At 38.7% G+C, this 27,744-nt stretch overlaps 1 protein-coding gene across 9 annotated transcripts in view; it reads left to right on the top strand.

Moving 5' to 3' along the window:
* The window catches only part of LOC134823832 (centrosomal protein of 85 kDa-like), a 66,568-nt gene that overhangs the window by 6,307 nt on the left and 32,517 nt on the right, over positions 1-27,744 (top strand). For 8 of the 9 annotated variants that reach the window (XM_063835427.1, XM_063835424.1, XM_063835420.1 and 5 more), the window contains one exon: positions 16,621-16,753. In XM_063835427.1, the coding sequence (XP_063691497.1) occupies positions 16,621-16,753 (133 nt within the window). Of the gene's footprint in view, positions 1-15,159; positions 15,985-16,620; positions 16,754-27,744 lie in introns of those variants that run through there. The other variant, XM_063835418.1, reaches the window with a different exon arrangement.

Genomic DNA, 27,744 nt, shown 5'->3' with positions numbered 1-27,744 from the left:
AAATGCCCATATCTTGACACGTACAATAATATAGCGCTCATATCTTGACACGTACAATAATATAGCGCCCATATCTTGACACGTACAATAATATAGCGCCCATATCTTGACACGTACAATAATATAGCGCCCATATCTTGACACGTACAATAAAATGCCCATATCTTGACACGTACAATAATATAGCGCCCATATCTTGACACGTACAATAATATAGCGCCCATATCTTGACACGTACAATAATATAGCGCCCATATCTTGACACGTACAATAATATAGCGCCCATATCTTGACACGTACAATAATATAGCGCCCATATCTTGACACGTACAATAATATAGCGCCCATATCTTGACACGTACAATAATATAGCGCCCATATCTTGACACGTACAATAATATAGCGCTCATATCTTGACACGTACAATAAAATAGCGCCCATATCTTGACACGTACAATAATATAGCGCCCATACTTTGTGCGTCAACAACTGTAATCACTGGCTTATTCAGATCTGAACAACCTCTGAAAAACAAGTGACAGCGTCCAGTACTTATACATGTTATAGTGTTATAATGATAATAGGTACTTTATACTTATAATTTTGTTTAAGGAATAATAAAGATAGCACCCTTATAAATTTTCAGATTATTGGCTCAAATAATGTGTTCTTGTACTAGACTGCCATTGCCAAAGATTGCATAACTTTTCATGGTTCACCTGCAGCTAAAGTCAGTTTACCAACGAATATAAATATGAACGATGAACTTTTGTCACAGCGTCATTTTACTTGCTGAGAAGGCTAAGAGCCCTTAAAAGATGAGCAGTATTATTTCCATAGTAACAAGCACTAAAAGTGTCCTGGTTTCCATGGTAACAACCCCCACAAGTTTCCACGTTCCCACACTTTCAACCCGGGCCTCATTACTAATGCCTGTTAAATTGGAAGTTATTTACCAGACGTTATGTCATAAAGTATAGTATACGCAGTGTATAGTATTATATACAGTGTGATGGGTCCTGCTTCCAGCACATACCGACTTAAAGAGAATGGGTTATTTACTCCTTCATAAATACGTTTGTGGACACTGAAGATATAGAGCAAACACTGAAGATACACAACACTGTATATAACATGTATATATTTCCAGCAGTAAGATACACAACACTGCTCTATATTTCCAGCAGTTAGTTGGGATCAGTAAAGAGAGGATATTGTAAAGATTTAATCTTGTTCAGTAGGAGGGAGCATCACTAGTAAACTAAATGAAATCAGGGTAATTGTCTGTGTCACGTGGTGTTGTGACGTCACGTGGTGTTGTGACGTCACGTGGTGTTGTAACGTCACGTGGTGTTGTGACGTCACGTGGTGTTGTGACGTCACGTGGTGTTGTAGTGTTCAGGGAGCATCACTAGTAAACTAAATGCAATAATCACTCACTTTTACTACGATTAGTAAAAGGCCAATGAGTCCCGAAACTAAATGATTATTTCATTTAGTTTTCACCAGTCATTTGCCTTGTTTCACTTTGTCTGTCGAGAGCCGTGATGCTCCCTACTAAACACTACAATGTTAAAAACTCGCGTTCGACCTTACAAGATCTAAGAGATTTAATCACAAAGTGGTCAGAGAAATAAAGACAATTTAGGGAATTCTTTGATCGCAAAACATACTAGTACTGTTCAGCTATGATGCGGAAATAATGTTTAGTAGTAAAATATCGTCCGGTTTTATCGACACTGAATCTGTGCAGATTGTAGTTTAATAAACATTAAAATTTCGGATCTCAATATTTTAGCACGGTATGAATCCCTACCGCGCACCAAAAGAAGACTGTAATTAAATTTAGTTCTTCAATTCTCACAATACAGTAGTTCTCTGTGTTTTAGACAATAGACATGTTATGAAAATAAGAGACGTTATTGAACTCCGAGACAGCCCTTTCCAAAATGACGATGATCTAGACTTGTCAGATAATGAATTTATTTATGAAGGAGTAAGTTGTCAAATAACACAGGTTCACGTCGAATTTTAACAAGATTTACCACGAAACCCCTTATTAATTAAGATGACGTCGTCAAATAACAAACTGATTTATGAAGGAGTCGTTTTATTCAATGTTTATTCCCGTATCCTAGTGTTGCCAAGTTTAGGCATTACCGTAGAGTTAGTTTTTGTTCTTGGAGTGTTAGCATTAGGAGGGACTCTAGTTTCAGTATAATATATTTGATAAGCTTTTAGCTCAAGAACTAGGTTCGGTTCAACTTTAATTATTTTGATATTTTGAAACGTACTACATAGTATTCACCTATTATTTACAATTTGTAGGTTGGGATTGATGTTAAATAGTTCTTGAATGTCGATACTCGATTGTCATTTCATATATACCCACCATTAGACATTCACATATAACTGAAGAGTTTCACTTTCAGAAGAGTTTCACTTTCAGAAGAGTTTCACTTTCGTTAACAATGTCAGGTGCTGGTTAAAGTAGCTGTTATGAACCTCCTAAATAACTGTTCACCTAACCGCGCAGTCTTGACTGAACTTTTTGCGTGATAAAAAGGTCCCGAGATAGTGCAAATGTGGTATATTTGGGAAGCAACGTGACAAGTGTTGACTGGTTTATCTAACCAGGAAAGTACTGTGACTGTAGTAGTTGTCATGGTAACCAGTGCAGTGTGATAGTAGCCCCACTGTATGTTAACTACCGGTCCTAACACACAGACAAGTAACGCGTCTGTTGGACCTGTCAACATGTTGAAACTGACCCGTTATAGTCGGCAAGACAAAGGCCCAGGTCGTCATGGCAACCCACATAATATGTGGGGAAGTGGTCCGGAACACGCGTGTGGAAGTAGCCCTAGAACTGGTGGGATTGTTGGGTGCGCGCCTTACTGCGCGTTATGGTAACCACGGTAACCGGCTTTATTAATACTTGTCACGTGATAATGTTTAACACTGTTTTAACAGCACACTTTCCTGGTTAGGTTCCCAGGAGATTTGACTGTGGTTTAAAAATACTTTTTGTTGCTATTCTGATCGCCGTCTGGTAATTGTTTTTAAATCGTGTTTTTTGTAGATTTTAGTATTGGTTACCCGTTAAACTTAAAGATAACCATATTATTCATGAAACTTTTTTTAGTTGACTCTATCTCAATTAAATTATGACAACAAGTTACAATTTTAGACGATGATAATCTTTAGAGAATTTGTTCCCATCGTGTATTAGAGGAGATGTCATAAATTTCTCGTTATCAGCCAGTATATTTCATCATGTCTCCCTCCCCGTCATTTCCCATGAGCAAGTGAGACATGTTTACATGATATGTCAGGTTGTCATGGTCACCAGATGTTTGTCACGTGACATTGTGTCACATCTGAAATATGTCAAATTTCTAATTTCTGTTGAATGTTAGTAATTTTTAATTGTGTGAATTGAAATCTCGGAATCGTTTTTTTCAGTGTATAAAAAGTTCAGTGTTTAAGTCACATTTGCGTCATTCGTTCATGAGATTATCTACTCAGTTTTAGATTTTGTTGAGTATACAACCAGTACAGTTTATAATTCGTGAAACGTTCAATCGGAAGAATACATTTGCAATGTATTATTCAAAACAGGATCGCCCCGCCGGGGCGGCGGCGAACTTGTTTTGACACGTGACATTGATCCTAGATTTTGATTGGTCGATACTGGAATCTGAGTGGTTGATCTATGTCACGTGTGCGAACAGCATGGTCCCCACCAGTACATTGTACAGAAGGTGTCAATCACAGAGTTTGTACCACGTGATAGTAAAACAGTGTAGAGTTTGACGTTGTACCACGTGGTACTAAAACAGTGTAGAGTTTGACGTTGTACCACGTGATACTAAAACAGTGCCCTTATCTAATGTATTAGTCACTATTAGCTAACTGACACCATATAGCTGTGTCAAGATAATGTCGTTATAATGGTGTTGTACGTTGTAACGTACGTGTTCTTGTACAGTAATACCCCATTTACCGCGATTTACCGCGTAGTTTGGGGAATGGAAACATCCGCAGGAAACCGGGGTTCGCAGTAAATCAGGGTTTTGGTTGTTAACATAATGCATGTTAAGGCCTATTTACTTATTTAGGGAAAGGAAATGGCCGCGGTATATCGGGGTTTTAATGCACTACCTTGTTGTCGTTGTGAGCAATATTTACGCTCTGATTTCCTGCATCCTTTACACTTACAGCATTATCTATAGTTCCTTTTACCGATAAAATGCTGTATAAAATTTGATTTAATTTATTCATTTATTTATTTGCTATATTAATTAGTAGTCTAATTATTACCAGAACTTCACAGCAATGTCTGAAGTTCTTTGAGTGAATAAATATAGATACTAGATAGCTATCATAAATAAATCGTATATTTTAGTGGTTACATTTATTTTATTGTTAAACTTTATTATTAAACTTTCGTTATACTGCCATTTAATATCAGTGATTAGCTGCGAGATTTATTTCACTCAACCAAAATTCAAATATTGTGGATTAAATTTTAAAACTTTTTTCTATACACGGACCGTTAACACTTCAAGATTATTTAATTAATTAGGTTTTTCTTTTGGTTGCAGTCTAGTTGTCACGGAGACCTGTATAGTCTAGTTGTCATGGTAACCAGTCTAGTCAATTTTTCATGGTAACTAGTATAATTGTCATGGTAACTACTATAATTGTCACGTTAGCCCAGAATCATTTACAGTTCACGGTTCAGTATTTTTGCTAAATATCGTAACTACAGTGTGTACCTGTGCTGTGTGACACACTGTGACACTGACAGTATAGTAACAGTTCGTTCTGACTAACTAGTGGTGAAAGTTAGCTCTCACTCCGTAATATAATTACTGTAGTTGTACCATCGCTACAGCTACAGGTACCATCACCAGACGTACCATCCTGATGCGGGACAGGGATATGGAGGTGGTTATCCGGCGTAGATCGGACTTAGTTCCGACCTAATAGCACTAGCAGTAGTAGACGTAATACGACCTAATAGCACTAGCAGTAGTAGACGTAGAATTACTAGACACTTGTCCTATGTGTAGAACATGTTGGAACTGCCATGTGTTGCAAAGCAGACTGGTAGCTTGGTAGTGGCACACAGAGTGGCACAAAGAGTGGTACACAGAGTGGCACACAGACTGGCACACAGAGTGGCACACAGAGTGGCACACAGACTGGCACACAGACTGGCACACAGAGTGGCACACAGAGTGGCACACAGAGTGGCACAAAGAGTGGCACACAGAGTGGTACACAGAGTGGCACAAAGAGTGGCACACAGAGTGGCACACAGAGTGGCACACAGACTGATACAAAGACTGGCATTATACTATTAGCTTACTTTATCCTCTACCAGGGTAAGCTAAGTGTGGTTGGGAGAAGCTGAAAGTTAGTTCAATACTGGGCAGGAGCTGGGCACTAATAAATGTTCTACCAGAGTTGTTATCCAGCATCTTGCTCCGTGTAATTAATCAATTAACTAATTGGCTCATTCTGATAGTTTTTATAAACGGATGATAAGTTTGGAAGTTTTAAAGATGTCACTGTGTAATAATATAATAAGACTAGTTCTACTGTTATTATACTATATCCTCTACCAGGGAATTACTGTAGACCTGGTGTAACCTGGTGTAACCTGGTGTAACCTGGTGTAACCTGGTGTAACCTGGTGTAACCTGGTGTAACCTGGTGTAACCTCCTCCTCCTCCTCCTCCTCCTCCTCCTCCTCCTCCTCCTCCTCCTCCTCCTCCTCCTCCTCCTCCTCCTCCTCCTCCTCCTCCTCCTCCTCCTCCTCCTCCTCCTCCTCCTCCTCCTCCTCCTCCTCCTCCTCCTCCTTGCTGTGTAAATATAACCCATATTCTGTATAATGACATCACCCTCACTGAACGTGACCGTGCAGAGGTGGTGATGTGGGGTAGTGAACGCTTGCGGAGGTAGTGGAGAGAGAGAGTGAGAGAGAGAGAGAAAATGTTTCTCATTATTTCTCTGTCCTGTGTAATGAGGAAGTTAATTTCCTGCTCACTTTTATTTTTACACACGTTTGAACTTAGGAAACTGTACAATAATTTCCCCTTTATTGAAGAAAAAAAGGTGCAAAACTCAGCGTTAGAATCAACTTAAAGGTAGCGACAAGGTGTTACCACTGCAGAGTGGACTCTATGTCAATGTATTATCACGTGACGTTTTACCAATAGTTTTGGTTAACACACTTTAATAGATTATTAACGCACTCACACATACTGACATACTTACTCAGTAAGTAGTACTTACTGAGTAAGTATGTAAGTACTGAAGTAAACTTATCATTTAGCACACGTCACCTGGTCTATAATTCTGGGGAACTGACATTTACTGATTTAAATTAATGTTCAGCGTAATATTTAAATTCATTGAATTGTTACTAGCTCCCAAGCAGTTGAACTGAATCCAGTGTTTCCTTTTGGGGCCATTTTCCAGTCCGCCATCTCGTCTCCAGGGCCTTATATTATTATATCGTCTCCAGATCCTGGGAACTAGATTCATATGATTGGAATCTTGTTTAAATATGGCAATGTTTTTGTTCACATATCATTGTAAATAGTCTCCTCAGCTCCCGTGATATTTTGTGTTGATATGACAACAGTTTTAGTAGAATTGTGCGATACAAAACCTTTTCATCTACTTTGTCACGTCACCTTAAATAGCTTTGAGGTGTCATGAGTCTTGCCAACTGTGAGGCTGTAGTTTCCTCTGCTTGATATTCTAAACAATATAATACTCATTTTTTTACAGTTTCCTTGTAGCCTTCTTGTGCTTGTAGTTGTACGTTGAGTTTATGACGATAATTTTCAGCTTTCAAGAACCAATATTTCCCGCAATTATGAGTGTTTAACTTCCAATTAAATTCATAACATTGGTAGAATATTTCATCATCAGTACCTAATAAAGATATGACTATACTGGTGTAACTCGTGCGTACAGCTGGAACTTTACTATCGCAGTCGAATTGAAAAAGTATAAACAGTGCAAAAGTATGAACTGGCACAGTCGAAACCGGCCGCATTAGAGTAAATTTAATTCTCAGCGCCCAACACGTATCCAATAGTAATACTTAAAAGGTTCCACTACACTGCCAAATTACCTAATTAGTAATTATGTACAAAATTGTAATTTGGGGAGCTGTTAATGGGGAGAGTGAGAAAGAGAGTGTGAGAGAGGGGGAGATAAAGTGAGACACTTTAGTATCACATTTGGGATACAAAACCATCAATTAAACCACTTACCAGCAGCCAATTTAAAAAACATTTGCTTATCGGCTTCGTCAGGGTTTTGTCGAAACTATACCGAAAAAACCAGTCCCATAATTATAACTCTAACCGTTTTCTTGATTAAGCCGTTCGAAAATTACACACGTACACACCCACAGATTTATTGCGATTATTAGTGTAGATAATTTCCAGCTTCTATCGACTAGTTTGCATAGTGCACGTACTTTAGAATACAGTGAGGTTCTCTAGTCTCTACTCCGAGCCCCCCCCTCTCCCCTCCTCTGAGTCAGCTTCTCCCAAACCAAATCATAACCGGGCCAGCTAAATTCCAGACATATGTAACTGTCATAACTTATATATTAAACGTCTTAACATCTATATATTAAACATGTTAATTGACAAATCGGTAATTACAACCGGAGAGGAGTTGTGGGATCAACAAAAAGACAATACAGTGTCCCTGACAATGACGTGTAATAGTATGCTGGTAATTAGGAGGCCGGTGTTTGGTGAGGTGTTGACTGTTGAGTACTTTTAGTTCAGAAGAGAAGAGGGTGCCGTGTGTGTACTATTAGTACACACACGGCACCCTCTTCTCTTATAGTACACACACGGCACCCTCTTCTCTTATAGTACACACACGGCACCCTCTTTTCTTATAGTACACACACGGCACCCTCTTCTCTTATAGTACACACACGGCACCCTCTTCTCTTATAGTACACACACGGCACCCTCTTTTCTTATAGTACGCACACGGCTCCCTCTTCTCTTATAGTACACACACGGCACCCTCTTCTCTTCTTACAGTACACACACGGCACCCTCTTCTCTTATAGTACACACACGGCACCCTCTTTTCTTATAGTACACACACGGCACCCTCTTCTCTTATAGTACACACACGGCACCCTCTTCTCTTCTTACAGTACACACACGGCACCCTCAGCTCTTCTCTTATAGTACACACACGGCACCCTCTTCTCTTATAGTACACACACGGCACCCTCTTCTCTTATAGTACACACACGGCACCCTCTTCTCTTATAGTACACACACGGCACCCTCTTCTCTTATAGTACACACACGGCACCCTCTTCTCTTATAGTACACACACGGCACCCTCTTCTCTTCTCTTATAGTACACACACGGCACCCTCTTCTCTTTAAATAGTACACACACGGCACCCTCTTCTCTTCTTATAGTACACACACGGCACCCTCTTCTCTTATAGTACACACACGGCATCCTCTTCTCTTATAGTAAACACACGGCACCCTCTTCTCTTATAGTACACACACGGCACCCTCTTCTCTTATAGTACATACACGGCACCCTCTTCTCTTATAGTACACACACGGCACCCTCTTCTCTTCTTATAGTACACACACGGCACCCTCTTCTCTTATAGTACACACACGGCACCCTCTTCTCTTATAGTACACACACGGCACCCTCTTCTCTTATAGTACACACACGGCACCCTCTTCTCTTATAGTACACACACGGCACCCTCTTCTCTTATAGTACACACACGGCACCCTCTTCTCTTATAGTACACACACGGCACCCTCTTCTCTTATAGTACACACACGGCATCCTCTTCTCTTATAGTAAACACACGGCACCCTCTTCTCTTATAGTACACACACGGCACCCTCTTCTCTTCTTATAGTACACACACGGCACCCTCTTCTCTTATAGTACACACACGGCACCCTCTTCTCTTATAGTACACACACGGCACCCTCTTTTCTTATAGTACACACACGGCACCCTCCTTTCTTCACCTCATCCTCTTCTTATCTTGTGTTATATTTCCTTTCTATTTATGTTCTACTCCCGCCTTTTTTTCTCGTTTGGAAGTACAGCTTGGCGGTATGTTTTCCTTGTTCGTTTGTAAATCCTGATTGATAAGGTATTGGGTAGTGAGTAAACACTGATTGTTTTTACATTAAATGCTGGATCTAATACTGCTGAGAAGTCTCGTTACTGAGCAAGGTTCAGTAACTTCCCTCGTGTTTTACTCCAGACACAGCCCGACTGTCTGGTTTCAACTAGATCCTTTACAAAGACAGTTTTGTCATGTTATTATTAACTCTCCATTATCGTGGACGGAACCATGCTAGCTGGTAACTAAGCAACTAGCTGCTGGTTGCGTAGCAACTAAACAGCAGATCAGACAGAATTCGAGAGACAGAACGGTGTAAGACTTTTAGACGTGTCGCCCAGTGAACTCGTTCAAGTACCACCACTAAGATAACACGGATCATATGATTGGTTGGTGTTAATCACGTGACACAAATCCTGTGCTGTTATTGGTTAATGCTGATAAACACAAGACTTTGGAGACTTTGTTTTTCGTTTAGCTCTACAATTTACACTTCAGATGATCCTGAACAACAAGTTGTTTTGCACTAATGCTCCTTCATAAAGATATTTGTTTTGCACTAATATCTGCCACTTTCTCTGACATAAAGCACTTTCTCTAGTCGTGATTACAGTAGAGTCTCGATCCTATGCAGACCATACAGTATCATCTCATCATCTGTGATGTAATGCACTGTTAAATATACAGTTGTGCGTAAGCAGTAGAGCTGTTTTGATTTTCACGTCTCCGCACTTGCTCTTGTAAGATATTCCGACATGTTTTTCTGATATTAAGTCATAATTATAACAAATCACTAATATTCCGAAATCTGTACTCTGTAGCACTTATTTTTGCCACAGCAATTCAGCTAAAGTTTTGGTAAATTGGAGAAATGTACGAGTTAGTGCGAACCAATCAGCAGTACAATATACCTAATAGAGTACCAGATTGTGATGTAATATTTAATTGTTAGAACTTGTTCGGCGATATTGTATATCACGTAATATACAATATCACGCTAATTTCCCGCACTTTTTATTTAACACAAGTTCCCGACCTTGTCTATTTGCTTCCCCTCTTTGCTTTTCCCGCTCTTTTTATGTTCTTCAATAAAAAGTTCCTAGAAGATTGGATTCTGTCTGTTGATCACGTGATACGCTGCTCTTGTCGTCATAGTATTTCAACTTTCATGACACGTGTGCGTTTAACTGCACGTTGGCAACTCGTGATCTTTTACTATTTCACAGAAAACACGAAATTCTTGTTTTCTGTTTTGGTTTGCTCGTTCAAATTGGCATGCAAAACGAAATTGTGTAGCTTTTAAGTTGTTTTTTCATCTTTACCTACTAAAGTTGACTCAGAAACTCGATTATTATCTTTTTTGAGTTCATGTGATAGCGAAAACAATTTAAATGAGTATTCGTGATTGATGTGATCTTATTTGATAAGCTTTTTGATTGCACACTAAGAGAGATGTTTATTAAAAATTTACTATTTATTTTCTTGACAGCAGGATTATTAAATCTGAAATCACTAAAATTTACCCAATTTATTAATTAATTTAGTTTTCCTAGCCAATTATAAAATCGTCAGCGTGTATTCTGTTTGTTGCAAACATTGCTAATGTCATGTTAGTTTACAACGTAATAGTATATTGTTATATTTTTAGATGGGCAATTTATTGCTTCACAAGATTTTTTTGTGGCACGCGGCTTGTAAAGCTTGTTTCTTTATGTTTTTTACGCAATGTGTCTTCATTTTTTTAGTTATTAAATATGCAAACTGCAAAGTGCATACGAAGTCTTGACATTGATCCGTTTGATTTGGCTGTCGATCAAGTTTTTTTCTCTGCCGTGTTACTATCTGAAATATCTTTACATGTTAAAATCTATTGTGCATTTCTTGATGAGAAAACTGATAACCTGACCATAAATAGTGTTAAAATCGTAAGTATGCAATGTAAGAATGAAATAAAATGCGAAAAATTTGAAGAATTACGATGTCCATTCCAACTGCTCAAGTTAAGGTTTTGTTCAAATCACTGGAAAACACGTATCGAATGATTTAAAATAGTCATTGAGATGGCCGATCTAACGTCAATAGAGATTGTCCTCCAACATGTAGCATTAATATTAGTATCCATTACTCTGTACTTGCGAGGACGATCATCTACTCAGCTGTGATCTGAGTGGGCGGTTTAAATCACGTGATATAAATCCTGTGCTGTCATTGGTCAATGTTTATCACGAGGAGCTGGATACTGAGCTGTGATTGGCTGCTGGTTTAACTTGATTGCTGTAGAAGTTTGCCTGTAGTAGATATGATCATGGTATAATACGTGACTGTATCGTATTTCGGTCAAGTTGGCTTTCATACCGCTATAAATAAAGATATCATAATCTCAATTTGTGTTGTCCGTTTGCAGCGCATGTTCCTGGAATATCTATATTGATCATGTATTTCACCCAAAATAAGAAAGTGTTCTGAACCGTGCTCCGTTTTTACCATCGCCGAAATGGTAACCTTCGGTTTCTATTTAAATTTTAAAGACGAATTTTATTTAACTTATAGTAATTAGTAATAGAGAATTTTCACAGTATTTTACTCATAATAATATAAGGTTTAAGAATTTCATACCGTAGATTCTATTAAAACCCGCCAATAACAATTAGTGATAAATCTTGAATGCGATAATTTCCCAATCCTTAGCCATCCCTAGCATAAATATGCTAATCTTGAGCTGTGATGATTACTTAAAGTATTATATGCTGACATATATATATAATATATGTTATATAATAATATTATGCTGATAACAGCTATTCCTGAACTATGACGAATACTTAATATGCTGATAACAACTAATCCTATCATAAATACCCCGATAATAAACTATCACGTACAAATAAAAAATCCTGTCAACAACATTACATCATATCAGCGTACAAATAACCCTGAAGCCCTTATTAGTCAGCATCTGTTACTATAAATAGACTCACAACCAATGGTCGTTCCCTCCGCAAACTCTCACTTCAGTTGTTTTTTACTGATTTGTTGTTAACGATGCATGACCTAAGACTGCGTTATAAGGTTTCGATTGTGAAAACATTAAAATATGCTGCGCGCGCGGGGTAACACATGGAACGTATCCTGGTTGCTAGGAAACATGCTGGAACGCGTGCTGCGGTGGGAGCCTGCTGTTGGAACCTTGACAAGCTGAGAACCTTGTAGGGTTTTGGGTCTAGATAATACGAGGAGGTATACACAGTGATTTGTAGTGAGAATGCGGGTTATCATGTTATGTTAACATTAATGCAGACGTGATATTTTTATGGTAATCCATATGTATTTAATCGGTGTTAAAGTGTTGATTGCGTATTTGTGTATTTGCAATATTATGGCAGATTTGTCTGGTAAAGTCCTGTGGGTCACGTGACTTTTGTTTTTAGTCACGTGACTCTAATCTTGTGAGGTAGTTAGAAAGTTGACACGTTGGAGGTGAAAGTGTGGATTGTTTTACTTTTCATCTTGACCATGGTATATTGTTATTAACAGTTCTAACACTTAACACTGAGCTGTTTGATTCTACAGTTAATTAGTGCTGATGTTGAAGTCTGGTTGCGTCCACTTTTCTTTGCTCCAAATTAAAGCCCGTTAAAAACTGAGCTCATCCTTTATTTGAACCCAACTACAAACTACAACCCAACTGCCGTACTACTAAACATCTCAACAACACCTCGACTTTTTTCCAGACGTTTTTTCCAAATCCACATTCTTGGCTAAATTAGTTTCAGGGCGGCATTTTACGGCATTTTACGGCATCTTACTTTAATATGGTTCTGTGGAACCAAACGTTTGGCGCCAAACAGGACCACCATGATTTGCTACTTACTTAAGTTAACTGTCTTACTCAACTGTCTTTTTCAAGTACACCGTTACTGACTTCAACTTGTGGTATGTTTTGTAACTTACCCCTTGTCAAATACCCTTTGTAAATATAGTACCATTGTCAATACAGCACTATCAACTTTTTAGTCTAATACATTTCGTGCCTATTACTGAGCGTTATTTAATTAGTTGATAATAGTGCTAACTCCTTTCTGCTAATTGATTTGTACATTTGACCAATCTCTGGTCTTCAAGCTAAATCTCTTAAATCAGTTATCTTTCAAATTATCTACTCTATATTAAGCTTTTCTCTATAACTTTAAATAACACTTAACCTGTCATCTCAATAACCCATTACCACTAAACTACCGTTCCATTTTAATGCTTCTCTAATGCTGTATTATATAGTGGAGATAATGTGATATATAACAGTGGAGATACGAGATGATGGTATATAACATCACCTCATATCTCCCCTGAGTTCCCACACACATCTACACCGCTATTAGTCATAACAGTCCTCTCTCTTCTCTCTTAAATAACCTCACTCTCTCTCTCGCTCTTATCTAGAAATGACTCAAGATAAACCCCTACAAATACATTGACCCGTACCCCCGTGTATTATATATAAGTGCGCTATGTTAATGATAACCTATATTCGTGTGGTGAGTGGTAACACGACTGTTACCTCCCTTGTGTTTTAGCATATGTATCGCAGATAACACTTTTAGTGTCGCAGATAACACTTTTAGTGTCGCAGATAACACTTTTAGTGTCGCAGATAACACTTTTAGTGTCGCAGATAACACTTTTAGTGTCGTAGACAACACTTTTAGTGTCGCAGATAACACTCCTGAAACCTGTTTTCATGGATGGTGTGGTCAGTCTGCCGACACGGTGAACTCAGTAATGAATATTATGATAAGCGACCAACCATACCATCCTCTAGTTTTCCTGGGTTTTCCTGGGGTTTCCTGGGTTTTCCTGGGTTTTCTTGGGTTATCTTAGGTAACTAGGCCCGTAATCTTGTCTTAGTCTATTGTTTTTATTGCTTCTCGGTCATACCTTGTTTGCCTTGTTTGTACATTTATTGTAGTTGTTAATGTTACATGTTGTAATTGCTGACTAATGCCATTACGTTCCCTCCTCCTTATTCAGTGTGGCCCGTAACACTATAACGTGTATTTTACTATGATAGTTAATATAAACGTGTATTAATACTTCAATTTGCACTATATCATGTATGTATGCTATGTTTTCCCTGATAATTAATATAGTTTGTTTCTAAGTTTATATCTTGTTTCTAAGTTTATAGCCTGGTCTAGACGGTTGTCCTCGGTGTCTGATGTAATCTACTGTCTTTATACACAGAGAGAGCCGTCGTCATCACATTTAATGTTTTCTCCTCCTTCTCCTTCTCAGTTTGAATGAACTTGAGTATTTTACTGCTAGCTTCTCCCTATCCAATATTTCTTAATAATAAACCTTACTCAGCTCTTACATATTATGGATTTAACCTTAAATCTCCATGGAAACATGTTATCAGTTTTATTGAACTCCGTTTTATTCAGTAAACAGGCCACATGCCAATAATTTCTTACATTACTTTGCGATTTGTCTCCTTGTTATCAAGATCCTAGTATCAATGATTTCTCACTAGTAAATATCATTCATTGATCTTGGGTCTGCAGCAGTATTCAGTTACGCACAGCAATCCTTGTCTCTGTAGGTAGCCTAGCAACGAGCTGTACAATTATTAATTGTATTGAATTGAAGTATATAATATTATGTCGCAAGTACTAGTTTGTTGACAAGGGATTGATTTTATCTCACCTCGTTGCTTATGGAGATTTTACTATCATATCGTAGATATTTAACGTATTTATTTTTGTTGCACAGTACATGAATTGAATCCGTTATAATCGACTATGTTATTATGTGAAACGGTTTTTTAGATATTCATAGTTTGTCAGTTGGACATAAGTATTATATTAATGGAGAAAACTGTTTTTTAAGAATTCCCCAAGCTTTATGAGCATTAAGCAATATTGATGGTGATGTTTTAACCAAAGCCCCACTATTTCCAAACTGAACTAAACCACTAAAACACTAGCTGTTGATAAGTTGACGTCACTAGCGTGCCATCGCCATGGCAACCATCACATGAGACGGGTTGGCTCCCCCCGCCCGACCCCCCGACTCAAGGACGACTTCCTCCACTCCCACCGTTCCTCCTCCTCGACCCGCTCTTCCTCCGACCTCCGCACCAGATCACCTGATATAACCGGGATCAAATCACCTCCCGGATCAGCAGACACCAGGTCCCACCACTCGTACAGACACCATGATAATAGATCAGTGTGTAGTTCCAGGTGCTCTGATCCTGACAGGACTATAACAGAGGCTACCATGAAACCCAGGAAGAGTGATGGAGACAAGATTACAAACAATAAACTCTCATCTCGATTCTCTGGGAGATCTCATGAAGAGTTGAGGAAACACAACTCGTACGACACACGGAGAGTTCGACACAGACTAGCCAGTGATCCTGACTACAGTAAGGATTTGAAGAGTAGGAGTTTTGATAACCTCTTCTCCCCCTCCTCTCCTTCCTCCTCTAAAAAGTGCCTGACTCCTAGATCAGGAGTAAGAGACAAGAGCCCTGCTAGAAGAGACTCCTCTCCCTCCAGGAAGTCTGACAAATCAGAAGGATCGGACGTGTTTGAGATGGGACCCACACGACACGACTCCCTCTCCTCCAGACAGGATAGTGACACTAGGTCAGTCACCTCGGAGCGAAAGTGTGGGTCCGTGATGAAACCTCACATGTCGCCGCTTCTTCACAGAGGCTCCCCTCGTCCTGCTAGAACCTCTCCTGGGTTAGGGGGGAGGAGAGTGTCACCTAAAATAGGGGGTAGAGACCCTACTCTCGGCCCTTTCGTGTAAGTTTGTGCTTACTCTGATATTTTTATCATCTGTCCTACATTCAGGCATCTATCCTTACATGATCATCTATCAATTCACACTTGTGGGGTGTTCTGTAGTTAGTAGATCTTGCTATGATAAGTCTGATTACTACTGATAATTACTATAAACATGTCTGTATCGTTACTGTAATCACTCTGTCCAGTTTCTTGAAACTGGCAGTTTAGCTGGTCAATCTTTTTTAGCAGATAACTCCTTAAAGCTAAAAATGTGAACCTTTGTCGGTTTAAAAATGAATTAAAGGCATCATAATATGTATATGTTAGCATATGAGAAAAAAGCATCTGTCACTGATCAGTGTTTTCAACATTCTATCGGGACTATTAGTGTGTCCCAACTGTTGGGTATATAAAATAGTAGAATAGTAGTGAATCTGACAGTATGCTCATACGCACTATTATGAAACTTGTATTTATTAAGTTATTACTCTACAGCACCTTGCTAATAGTTTAAAATAATAGACTGTTATCACTCGATCACAAGTGTTTATCACATCAACAATTATGGAAAAGGCTCAAACTAGCAAGACCCTTACTAACTTTTACTTACATTTGACTTTCATTTCCTTTTCCTAACATTTCCTTGTGTTTCAGTTATCGACCCAGACCGCGATCTATCGCTACAGATATTGGGTACAATAAGATGTATGATAGAGGGCCCGTATCTCCCGAGTACGAGACTGGATACAGATCGTCTACTTCTAACTTACTTCATTCCAACAACCAGGTAATAATTTGTTTAACTAATAATTTATTTTGCAAATAATTTATTTAGTTTATAATTTATTTATGTAATAATTTGTTTATTTAATAATTTATTAAACAGACTCTGTCGAAGTCTGTTTAGCTGTTTCGTTTATGATATTTTAGTGTGTTGGTTTGTTTGTCTGTTTCATGATCATCGTTACTTTATCTGTTTTTTGTGATGCTTAAAATTTAAAAACGCCGCCCGCTCGAAATTCACCTTAATAATGATATTTCCAAGTTGTTAGCCGATGCACACCTTTCACTGAGGGGCGTGCGCACTGCGCAGGGGGGAGGTGATGCACACCTATCTACTCTAGTAGAGTAGTGCACACTCAACCTCTCCCTGCTACTAGAGTAATCACTGCGCGGAGATCGTTAAATCAATCATAACTTATAAAGTCTGTTTAGTTAATCTGTTAATTCCCATTAACATCTTATTATTCATTTAACTTTCTTTATCAAAGTTCTACGATCACCGTTCAATGCAATCTATGAATTCTGTAGATATTACCATAATATATTTTAGTCAGTACCCATTTACATCAAATTATTCATCCACATATTTTTTCAAGCTCTACGATGTATGTGATATTTAACATAGGAGCATAGGGGGGGGGGTCCCGTTCCAGGGGATAGTGTGACAGTTCTCTCAACTTCTCAACCCCTACAACATTTGTTTCATCTTGTACTAACAAGTCTGACTAGTACACCTCGTACAACTTATATTATATCATAGAACATTGTAGTCCCAACTCGTGTTAGGTGCGTTCTAAGTAATAGGTGCTAGAACCTTTCACTATTTGAATAAGATCATAGGACTTTACAACTTAAAGTCTGAGAATTCTATGATCTTAGAGTAGGAATCATCAATAGTAAGGTTTTAGAATATGAGCATCTTGGTATGCTGGAATGTTGAATATGTGTTTTATCACCGTACGAACAACTCTAGCTCTACTAGTTGAAAGTTTTGAAGTTTCCTTGTACCTAAACATGGGTGTGTGAGTATTTGGAATTTAAGAATTTACTCTGCAATTTTAGAATTTACCTTTACTGACAATCCAAGTAAAGTACTGTAACAGTATTGTAACCGTACAGTAACCTTACTGTAACCGTACAGTAACCTTACTGTAACCGTGCAGTAACAGTACTGTAGCCGTACTGTAACAGTACTGTAACCTTACTGTTATACTGTAACCTTACTGTAACCGTACAGTAACCTTACTGTAACCGTGCAGTAACAGTACTGTAGCCGTACTGTAACAGTACTGTAGCCGTACTGTTATACTGTAACCTTACTGTAACCGTACAGTAACCTTACTGTAACCGTACTGTAACAGTACTGTAGCCGTACTGTTATACTGTAACCTTACTGTAACCGTACAGTAACCTTACTGTAACCGTGCAGTAACAGTACTGTAGCCGTACTGTAACAGTACTGTAACCTTACTGTTATACTGTAACCTTACTGTAACCGTACAGTAACCTTACTGTAACCGTGCAGTAACAGTACTGTAGCCGTACTGTAACAGTACTGTAGCCGTACTGTTATACTGTAACCTTACTGTAACCGTACAGTTGCAGTAACCGTGCAGTAACCGTGCAGTAACCTTACTGTAACCTTACTGTAACCGTGCAGTTGCAGTAACCGTGCAGTAACCTTACTGTAACCGTACAGTAACCTTACTGTAACCGTGCAGTAACAGTACTGTAGCCGTACTGTAACAGTACTGTAACCTTACTGTTATACTGTAACCTTACTGTAACCGTACAGTAACCTTACTGTAACCGTGCAGTAACAGTACTGTAGCCGTACTGTAACAGTACTGTAGCCGTACTGTTATACTGCACTGTAACCTTACTGTAACCGTAAAGTTGCAGTAACCGTGCAGTAACCGTGCAGTAACCTTACTGTAACCTTACTGTAACCGTGCAGTTGCAGTAACCGTGCAGTAACCTTACTGTAACCGTACAGTAACCTTACTGTAACCGTGCAGTAACCTTACTGTAACCGTGCAGTAACAGTACTGTAGCCGTACTGTAACAGTACTGTAACCTTACTGTTATACTGTAACCTTACTGTAACCGTACAGTAACCTTACTGTAACCGTGCAGTAACCTTACTGTAACCGTGCAGTAACAGTACTGTAACAGTACTGTAACCTTACTGTTATACTGTAACCTTACTGTAGCCGTGCAGTAACCTTACTGTAACCGTACTGTAACCGTGCAGTAACCTTACTGTAGCCGTACTGTAACAGTACTGTAACCTTACTGTAACCGTACAGTAACGTGACTGTAACCGTGCAGTAACCTTACTGTAGCCGTACTGTAACAGTACTGTAACCTTACTGTAACCGTGCAGTAACCGTACAGTAACCTTACTGTAACAGTACTGTAGTCGCACTGTAACCTTACTGTAACCGTGCATTAACCTTACTGTAACCTTACTGTAACCTTACTGTAACCTTACTGTAACAGTACTGTAACAGTAATGTAACCGTGCAGCAACCTTACTGTAACCGTGCAGTAACCGTGCTGTAACCGTACAGTAACCGTGCAGTAACCGTTCAGTTAGTGTTACTCAGTAATTGTAACGTCTTGTCCTCACTCTGAGTTTGCTAAGGCCTATTACTCATCAGTAGTAAATATATATATACTAGTAAACTTACAGTATCATTTCTTCCTGCCCGACAATTGGCATTTTATAGTATGTAATGGAAATGAAGAAGGAGCAGGAAAAGGAGACGGGGTAGATAGTAGGGGCCAGGGGGGGGGGGCGGGGGTATGATGAGTTGTCATCTATAGTAGGAAACAGAGTTTATTTCAGTCGTTGAACTTTAACCTGAAATTAAAGAGCGTGTATAATAATACTCACGTTTATATTATTATTAACATTTACACACCTTTATCAGAAGGATATTTTAAATTCGTGTAAAAATTGACACAGCAGGTTGACTCTCCCTGTTAAACGTGATTTTAAAGCTATCGCTATAATTTACAATGTAAATTTGGTTTAAAGCCATATTTTACTCGCCGATAATTACCTAATTGGACACTCACTTTCGTTAATTACTAGTTAATTGTTCTAATTGGCACTGCTCAATATATTGACCAGTCTGCACGTGTGTGCTTGTGCTTGATTTACCTTTCTTATCCTGTTTTTCCTGTTTTGAACACGAAATTATTTTGAATATCTCTGGTTATAGTGTGTAAGGCTTCCGAATTTAGCGTAAATTTTCTGCCTTCGATAATTCTACGTTATTAAATATATCTGTTTCAAAATAGGCCTTATATATAATAGAAAATTTAAGATATGAGCATTTTGACTACTAACAATTACTCAACTTTAGTTATTTCTATCAATTGAAATCTAGTTTCAAATTTTCTCATATTCTATACCAGCTATGTTTAGATACTTAAGTACTCTAGTATTTATTAATTACTAGGTTTTTGGTCTTTGTGTACTTTGAAACACAGTTAAGGCGACAAAGGTTTTAAAAAATTACCGAATTTTGAGTAGCATAAATGCCGCTTATTTGATGGATTCAGTTCAAGGTTGTGCCCCTTATCATATTCATTTTTTACGTTACATTCGAGAATTTGATAATAAGTTCGAAAAACTGAAAAAGCGACAGCTACTGATATAAACAGCAATAGTCCTGATTCTCGTCCAACACTGGTGTTTGTCTTGATCTTGTCTGAAAAGTAGAACGCTCAATGTCTCTACTGGTCACGTTTTGCTGGTCACGTGTTTTGTCACGTGTTACAGTATTGATTCCATCAACCAAGGTTCATGTGCTGACCAATTAAGGTTCAGACCTTTTACCCAGTTCTGCATTTGAAAAAATTTTAGTAATTTTTACAGTTTACTCTATTGATCAACAAAGTTTTATAGGAAAAAATTGGAAATTTTATTTTATTATTTTCGACATGAAAAGTTTTATAAATTGAAGACGGAATAAATTGATAAAAATCAAAATAACTGCTGGCCCTGGAATCTAAATGTTTAATACTGCATCAGTTGTTAAATTTTAAAACTTAAAACTGTCAAATCGGCCGGGGAATATGTCTCTTAATAATATTAAATAAATATTATAATATAATTCCGGCCAGTAAAAATTCCAGACCCGGGACCTAACAACTTTATTAGACATGATAGCTAACTGGTATTTATTACTGACAGCTATTTATATGGGATCTCAGCAGATATTGCTAGTCACGGGAAACACGGTGAACAAATAAGAATAGTTGTCTTATCACATTACACTACTGCAGTAATACTCCTGGCATTTACAGTTGCCCGACATTTGGCGCTATCTATATTGCTATCTCCCGCGTACAATATGACATATATATTGTATATATTATTATATCAATATAACATATATATTGTATATATTATTATATATAATATAACATATACCTTTTAGACACCCTGTGAGATAACATCCTATAATTACACTCCATCCCAAGGTTTCATTTGAGAAACAGGTATAACTGCAAGCAGCACATTTCACAGTTCTGTGAGATACTATCAGCTGTTACTGTACGTGCGTGTTCTGATCTCACCCGTGAGATAGTATCTATCTGTGCGTGTTTAGACTCTGTTACTCCCTCACTTAGTTACTGCCGGCTCCAGTGCCACAACTTTAAACTCACTAACACGCTGCTGGCACCAGATTCCTGCTCCTCAGAATCTTCCTCAGCCAATCACAACGCTGCATTTCACTTTTGGACCAATCAGAAGCCAGGTGAGGTGTCACGTGGCGCCGTGTTGACAGATATGTTTACCCGTACAATGCCTTTCACCTAAAATACCACGCTCACTGTCCTGCTTTCCTCTGCTGGACAGCCCTGCTTTTTTAAGCTAATTCTCCTTGTTACGTCTCTCCGCTTGGCAAATCTCCCGCCTCCCTCCCCTCACCAACATCCCCCGCTTTATTACAACCCCTATATTAAGAAACTGATCCTATCTCCGTGAAACAGTACAGAACACGCCCTGCTCGGCCTGCTCGGCTCCTAGTCCTCGAGGCAGCGACTCAGTTCCTAGTTTAAACTCTGTTACTTGACCTGTGCCGGGATAATTCCGTCTATGTGCCGTGCTAATTACCTCCAATTGACGTTGTATTTTTAGTTAGAGTCAGCTCACTTCCCCCTCGCAACACCCCTCCTGGGTTTTAGTTTCTATGACAACTACCTGGGTTTTAGTTGTTATGACAACTAAGGTTTTAGTTCAGCAGTTTGCTCGCCTTGTTTCCTATTTCTTTGAGTTGGACCCGTGAGTAGGACCCCGTTTCTCCTATAGCTTTGAGTTAAGTGGGCTTCAACTAGCGGTTCGTCTCATGTCGTCTGCTGTATTACTCTTTGCTAGACGTATCGTACTTATAGTTTAGTATGGTCTGGTGATAGCGTCTCAAATAAATATCTTGTCTGAGGTGGGCGCCCGGTATTATTTTCCTTAGCTCCGATTTTTGGTTCGTGTTTTACTTTTACCAGACCTGATTGAGATTCGGCAGCTCGAAATCTTTCGGCCAATCATAGAGCTGTATTAGAATTCCCGACCAATCATATGTTTGTATAACCGACCACTCACAGAACAGTATATTAAGTAGCAGTCTCTCTTCTGTCCTTTTGACAGGGTAATATTATTTGTTGTAAAACTAAATTTGACACGTTATGATTCGTAAAACATTTCTTGATCGAGCACTTGAGCCCACTTCTGCAGTTCCAAATAAAATTACATGTTCCGTCGTAATTCAACGTTAATTATTCCTCCCAGTCACCCGACTGCAGCACACCTTGCGATTGGTTGATATCCCTGTCACGTGATAGCTACACGGCCTCCAATTGGTTGATATCCAGGCGCCGTACCCTCCATCTGAATCCTTATTGGTGAGTCGGGTGGTTCTTCGTTTTGATTGGCTAAGAGTTAACGTTGGTCCGTAGTGGCGTTAATCTGAAGTCTATTTTGGTGTACTTGACGCGTTGTGTGGGATGAACTGTAATTTTAATTAGGAGTGGTTGTAATAATTATCTGAATATGGCGTTTTGTTTAATTCTTTAGATTATTTGGTCTGAAGAATTGTATAATGGTGTGACTTTGAAATAAACGGTGCTTTTGTTAATTGCCTCTTTTTGCTTTTGTTTTCTGTTTGGTATCTGTCTTGAAGATATAGTAGGCTTCGAGTGTTTTCGCATACAATCGCTTTTATCTAAAAGCATTTTTATAATAAAACAGCCTCGCTGTAATCTTTACATCGTAATTACAGAGAAAAATTCTGTGCCAGGAATTAAAATTTGCAGTGTTCGAAATAAAATATCCAAATAATTATTCAGCGATTTCTACCTGCAAGAAGGTTAACAGTTAACACCTGTACCTGGTTAAAACTGTCGCAACTGTTTGTCGAGCCCTAGCTTTCTAGTCACGTGACTAGTTTTATGTGCGTGTTTGCAACTCCTTTGTTCTCAGCATAAGATAACAAGTTAGATTAGTGTCGTTTAAACCATGTTAACCTCCTCTCCCGCTCTATTTACACCTCACTTCCACTAGACTTTACATGTCACGTGATATGTGCAAGTCACGTGGTTTGCCACGTGGTTTGTCAAAGTCACGTGGTCAACCTCATCGCTCTTTGTACTGAGTTGTTTGCTTGGGGTTTACTAGTTAGTTTTAGTTATTTTCTATTGCAATGTAACTACAGAAGCTGTCTTTGTCTAGCTCCTCAGTCGTGCTGGATTCTTAATTGTCAATTATTATTTGTTAGCGATCCCTCTGATTTAAATTCAAGTAGGGATTTATTCCTTCCAGTAGTGAATTACTCCTGATTACTCCTGATTTGGTGCTCTTCTGGACGGATATTTCAACTTTTAATCAAATAAATTTATTCCTGATTTTGACGCTCTTGTAGACGGATATTTTCTCCTTGAAGCTTTTAACCAGCAATTGTCATCACAAAATAGTTAATCAATAGATCGTTAGTTTTCTAAGTTTCTTGTGAATATGTAAAGTTTTAACTATTTATAAGTGTAACATGTTTAAAACAGGTTGAAAGTAGTTTTGATGATATAATATTCTTTAGAAAGTTAGAACATGAGGTGTTCCCAAATGGGTTCGAAAACTTTTAAATGTTAGTTTCTTTTTGAAGATTCCCTAAGTTCAGAATCTGAGCTGTTATAATTCAAAGAGAACCCGAACTTAAACCCTGTGATCTTAACTCATAAGAATGCAGAATTCGGAATTTCCATATCCTCAGCTCCTAAAATTGAGAACACACCTAACACGAGTTGGGACTACAATGTTCTATGATGTAATATAAGTTGTACGAGGTGTACTAGTCAGACTTGTTAGTACAAGATGAAACAAATGTTGTAGGGGTTGAGAGAACTGTCACACTATCCCCTGGAACGGGACCTTATGTTAAATGCATTGCTCGACACACACTAGGTTTATCATCACATACAGCCATAATACTGCTTTAACAGCTACAACATTCAGGTATTACAGCTATAATATAGCAGTTATATAGCTCAGCTATATTACAGCTATAACCTGCCTGCTCGATAACATCATTTATCTGTTTATCATCACCTGATTATATCACTCAATTCCAGCTCAGTCTCTTCAATACCAGTCTCTTCCCCAGTCAACAGACTTGTTAACTGTGTTAACTGTGTTAACTGTGTCAACAGACTTGTTAACTGTGTTTCTGAGACTCAGGTCTTGTTGACTGGGTTTGTGATAGGGGGAGGTCTAGGGAGGGAGGGACCAGTGTTAAACAGGTTCTTGGCAAGCTCCACTGCTGGACAGCTCACTTAACAACACCCCACCATACGCCAAGACATAGGCCCACTGTCACACTTCACAATGTTGTGTGTTATTAAAGTATTAACAACGCCCCACTACACTTCACAATGTTGTGTGTTATTAAAGTATTAACAACGCCCCACCACACTTCACAATGTTGTGTGTTATTAAAGTATTAACAACGCCCCACCACACTTCACAATGTTGTGTGTTATTAAAGTATTAACAACGCCCCACCACACTTCACAATGTTGTGTGTTATTAAAGTATTAACAACGCCCCACCACACTTCACAATGTTGTGTGTTATTAAAGTATTAACAACGCCCCACCACACTTCACAATGTTGTGTGTTATTAAAGTATTAACAACGCCCCGCCACACTTCACAATGTTGTGTGTTATTAAAGTATTAACAACGCCCCACCAAACTTCACAATGTTGTGTGTTATTAAAGTATTAACAACGCCCCACCACACTTCACAATGTTGTGTGTTATTAAAGTATTAACAACGCCCCACCACACTTCACAATGTTGTGTGTTATTAAAGTATTAACAACGCCCCGCCACACTCAACAATGTTGTGTGTTATTAAAGTATTAACAACGCCCCACGGCCACGATGCAGAGAAATGCTAGGTCCCCTGACTGTTGCCAACTCCAAGACTTGTTGTCATACTTCACCAGGCTATGTTATGTCCTATTTCATAATCTGTTCGAAGGGTGTTCTTAGTTGAAGTTTAAATGCTAACATTTGCCGATATCATTATCATCTATCCGTATCTCTCTCTCTTTTGGCAGTGTGAAGTGTGGTGTAAGCTACCACCGTGGTTCAACTGTTGAATTACGTCGGACACTGATTACTGACATTACAAAATTGGTCTAATTGTGGACAAATCTCGTCTCATCAGTCAAGTTTCTGCTGGAGTCGTGGGAGATATTTCTGAGAATATCGCCGGCTACATATTTGCTACATCGCCGGCTACATTTGGTGCATCTTCGCTACAATCTCGTTTAATCTTGGCTGCAGCCTATCTGCATCTTCGCTACAATCTCGCTTCGTTTGACTACATCTCTGCTATATTTCTGATATAAAATCACTGCTACATGTATCTGTTACATCTCTGCAATATTTCTGCTACATAATCTCGGCTATATTTCTGCTATGAGTATGCAACTCCATCTCTATGACATTTCATCTGCTTCTCCGTTGTTTCTGAAATACTGTACGTCGTCAAGGTTAAATATATCACAATATTTTGATATGATCTAATTGACGCTTTCGAATTTTCACGCTTTCGAAACTTTACAATATCTCTGTTTATATCATAACTAGTTATATCATAACTGCATGAAATCTAACCAATTATACACGTGTCAAAATTCGTAGTCAAAAATATTTTACTATATTCCATCAGAGCTTTCATCGCTGCTAAATTTTAAATAATAAAGACGTTTATTTACGATCTATACTTGACAGAGACCGTCAGGATTCATGACTCTATTTTAGAATACGTGCTCTTGTTATCTGTTAACGCAGCATAGTACTCAAATTTGTATATTTTGCGTCCTAAGAGTTGGCACATGGCAGATAATATTATATAGTTATATATATATATAATATATATATAATATAATATTATTTACCACGGCCGCGTTGTGAGCTTTCATCAACTAATTTGCTGAGCCATCCACTTTTACCCGAAGAATGCCAATTCAAGTCACATAGTTTAACATACTCCCCCTGTAGCATCACCAACTGCTGTATTCTAAATTTTTCATCTAATTATCGTTTATGACTCCAAGAAGATACCATCGAACGATTGCACGTATAGTTTGTGTGTTGCTCCTCGAGAAGAAGCCTTAAATCACGCTATCCCCACTTCAATAATTCGTCCGGAGGATTGTAATTTGTCATTTGTCTATTATCTTGACGTATATATGTTTTATCATTAGACGTGCGGACGAGTATGTGGGAATTTTAAATTTTCGTTTTTTTATGATTCACTGATTTATTTATTAGCGCTCGGCTGGTTTCCCTGAGTGACAGTTACATTACTTGTTCAGAATCTGTTTTACTAGTGTTCAAAATCACCCATGGACTGTGGTTTTATTTTCCTCCGCTTTCAGTTTTGTTTCCTCGCTGGTATTTTATTTCTACCAGTATCTCTGTTACAGTTAGTTACACACTGTGACACACACTGTGACACACACTGTGACACACACTGTGACACACACTGTAACACACACTGTGACACACACTGTGACACACACTGTGACACACACAGTTATACACACTGTGACACTGGCACGAGCACCACTTTGTAGCACTCCAGTTAGTTTTGTCACTTTATTGAGAGTGTTGTCGAAGTGGCCTCTTATCTGAGATTTATCCGTACCCGGAGCCAGTTTCAGGCTGTTATTTTCAATGATCTTATAGATATAAGCCTACATCTATGTACCTCATCTTAGGCTTACCTCATCTTACATCATAGTACAGTGTTAATTTTCAAACTTTCTGTCACTATTTTATTTCATGATCTCATCTGTCAGCTGTATCTCTGAAACTCTTTATCAACTCTAGGTTATAAGTAGTGCTTGAACAGGGAAACTCCGGCTAAAATAAGGAAGCTGGCGAAACTAAAGAGACACGCTGGAGACACGCTTGAGACCTTGTTTTGGATAAACCTCACTGGGTAGAGATAATTGTGGATAAAAGAAAGTGTGTCGAGGTTAACGAAGTGATAATAAGATGCAGCCCAACCATCATCCAGTCACCAGAACCAGGTCTCTGGATTCCAGGAGAAACAATAATAACAGTAACAACAGATCTAGGAAGGTTAGCGGTCAGAAGAACTCTAATACAAATCCGTATGTTCAAGTGAGCGGTCCTGCTACACGTGACCGTGACCAGCTCTATGGTAACCATGGTAACCACCCTCCGCACCCATTCTCGAGAGGACCCCAACGTACTGTCCACCAATCACGAGATAATGCTCCGTTCCGTGAAGTGACGTCACGTGAGGTAACATCACGTGAGGTGACGTCACGTACCATGTCTCCCCCACAAAGCTACAATAACCGGGGCTACCCTCAGTCACCCCTAGCTCGGACCACTGGCGGTGTGTTCACGTTTGAGTCACGTGATCATGACCCACCTCCCCGGCCT

The sequence above is a fragment of the Bolinopsis microptera genome, chromosome 12, assembly GCF_026151205.1.
Source record: "Bolinopsis microptera isolate Bmic1 chromosome 12, MBARI_Bmic_1.0, whole genome shotgun sequence".
Lineage (NCBI taxonomy): Eukaryota > Metazoa > Ctenophora > Tentaculata > Lobata > Bolinopsidae > Bolinopsis > Bolinopsis microptera.
The sequence above is the reverse complement of the archived record's forward strand: the minus strand, read 5'-3'. Positions and strand labels throughout refer to the sequence as shown.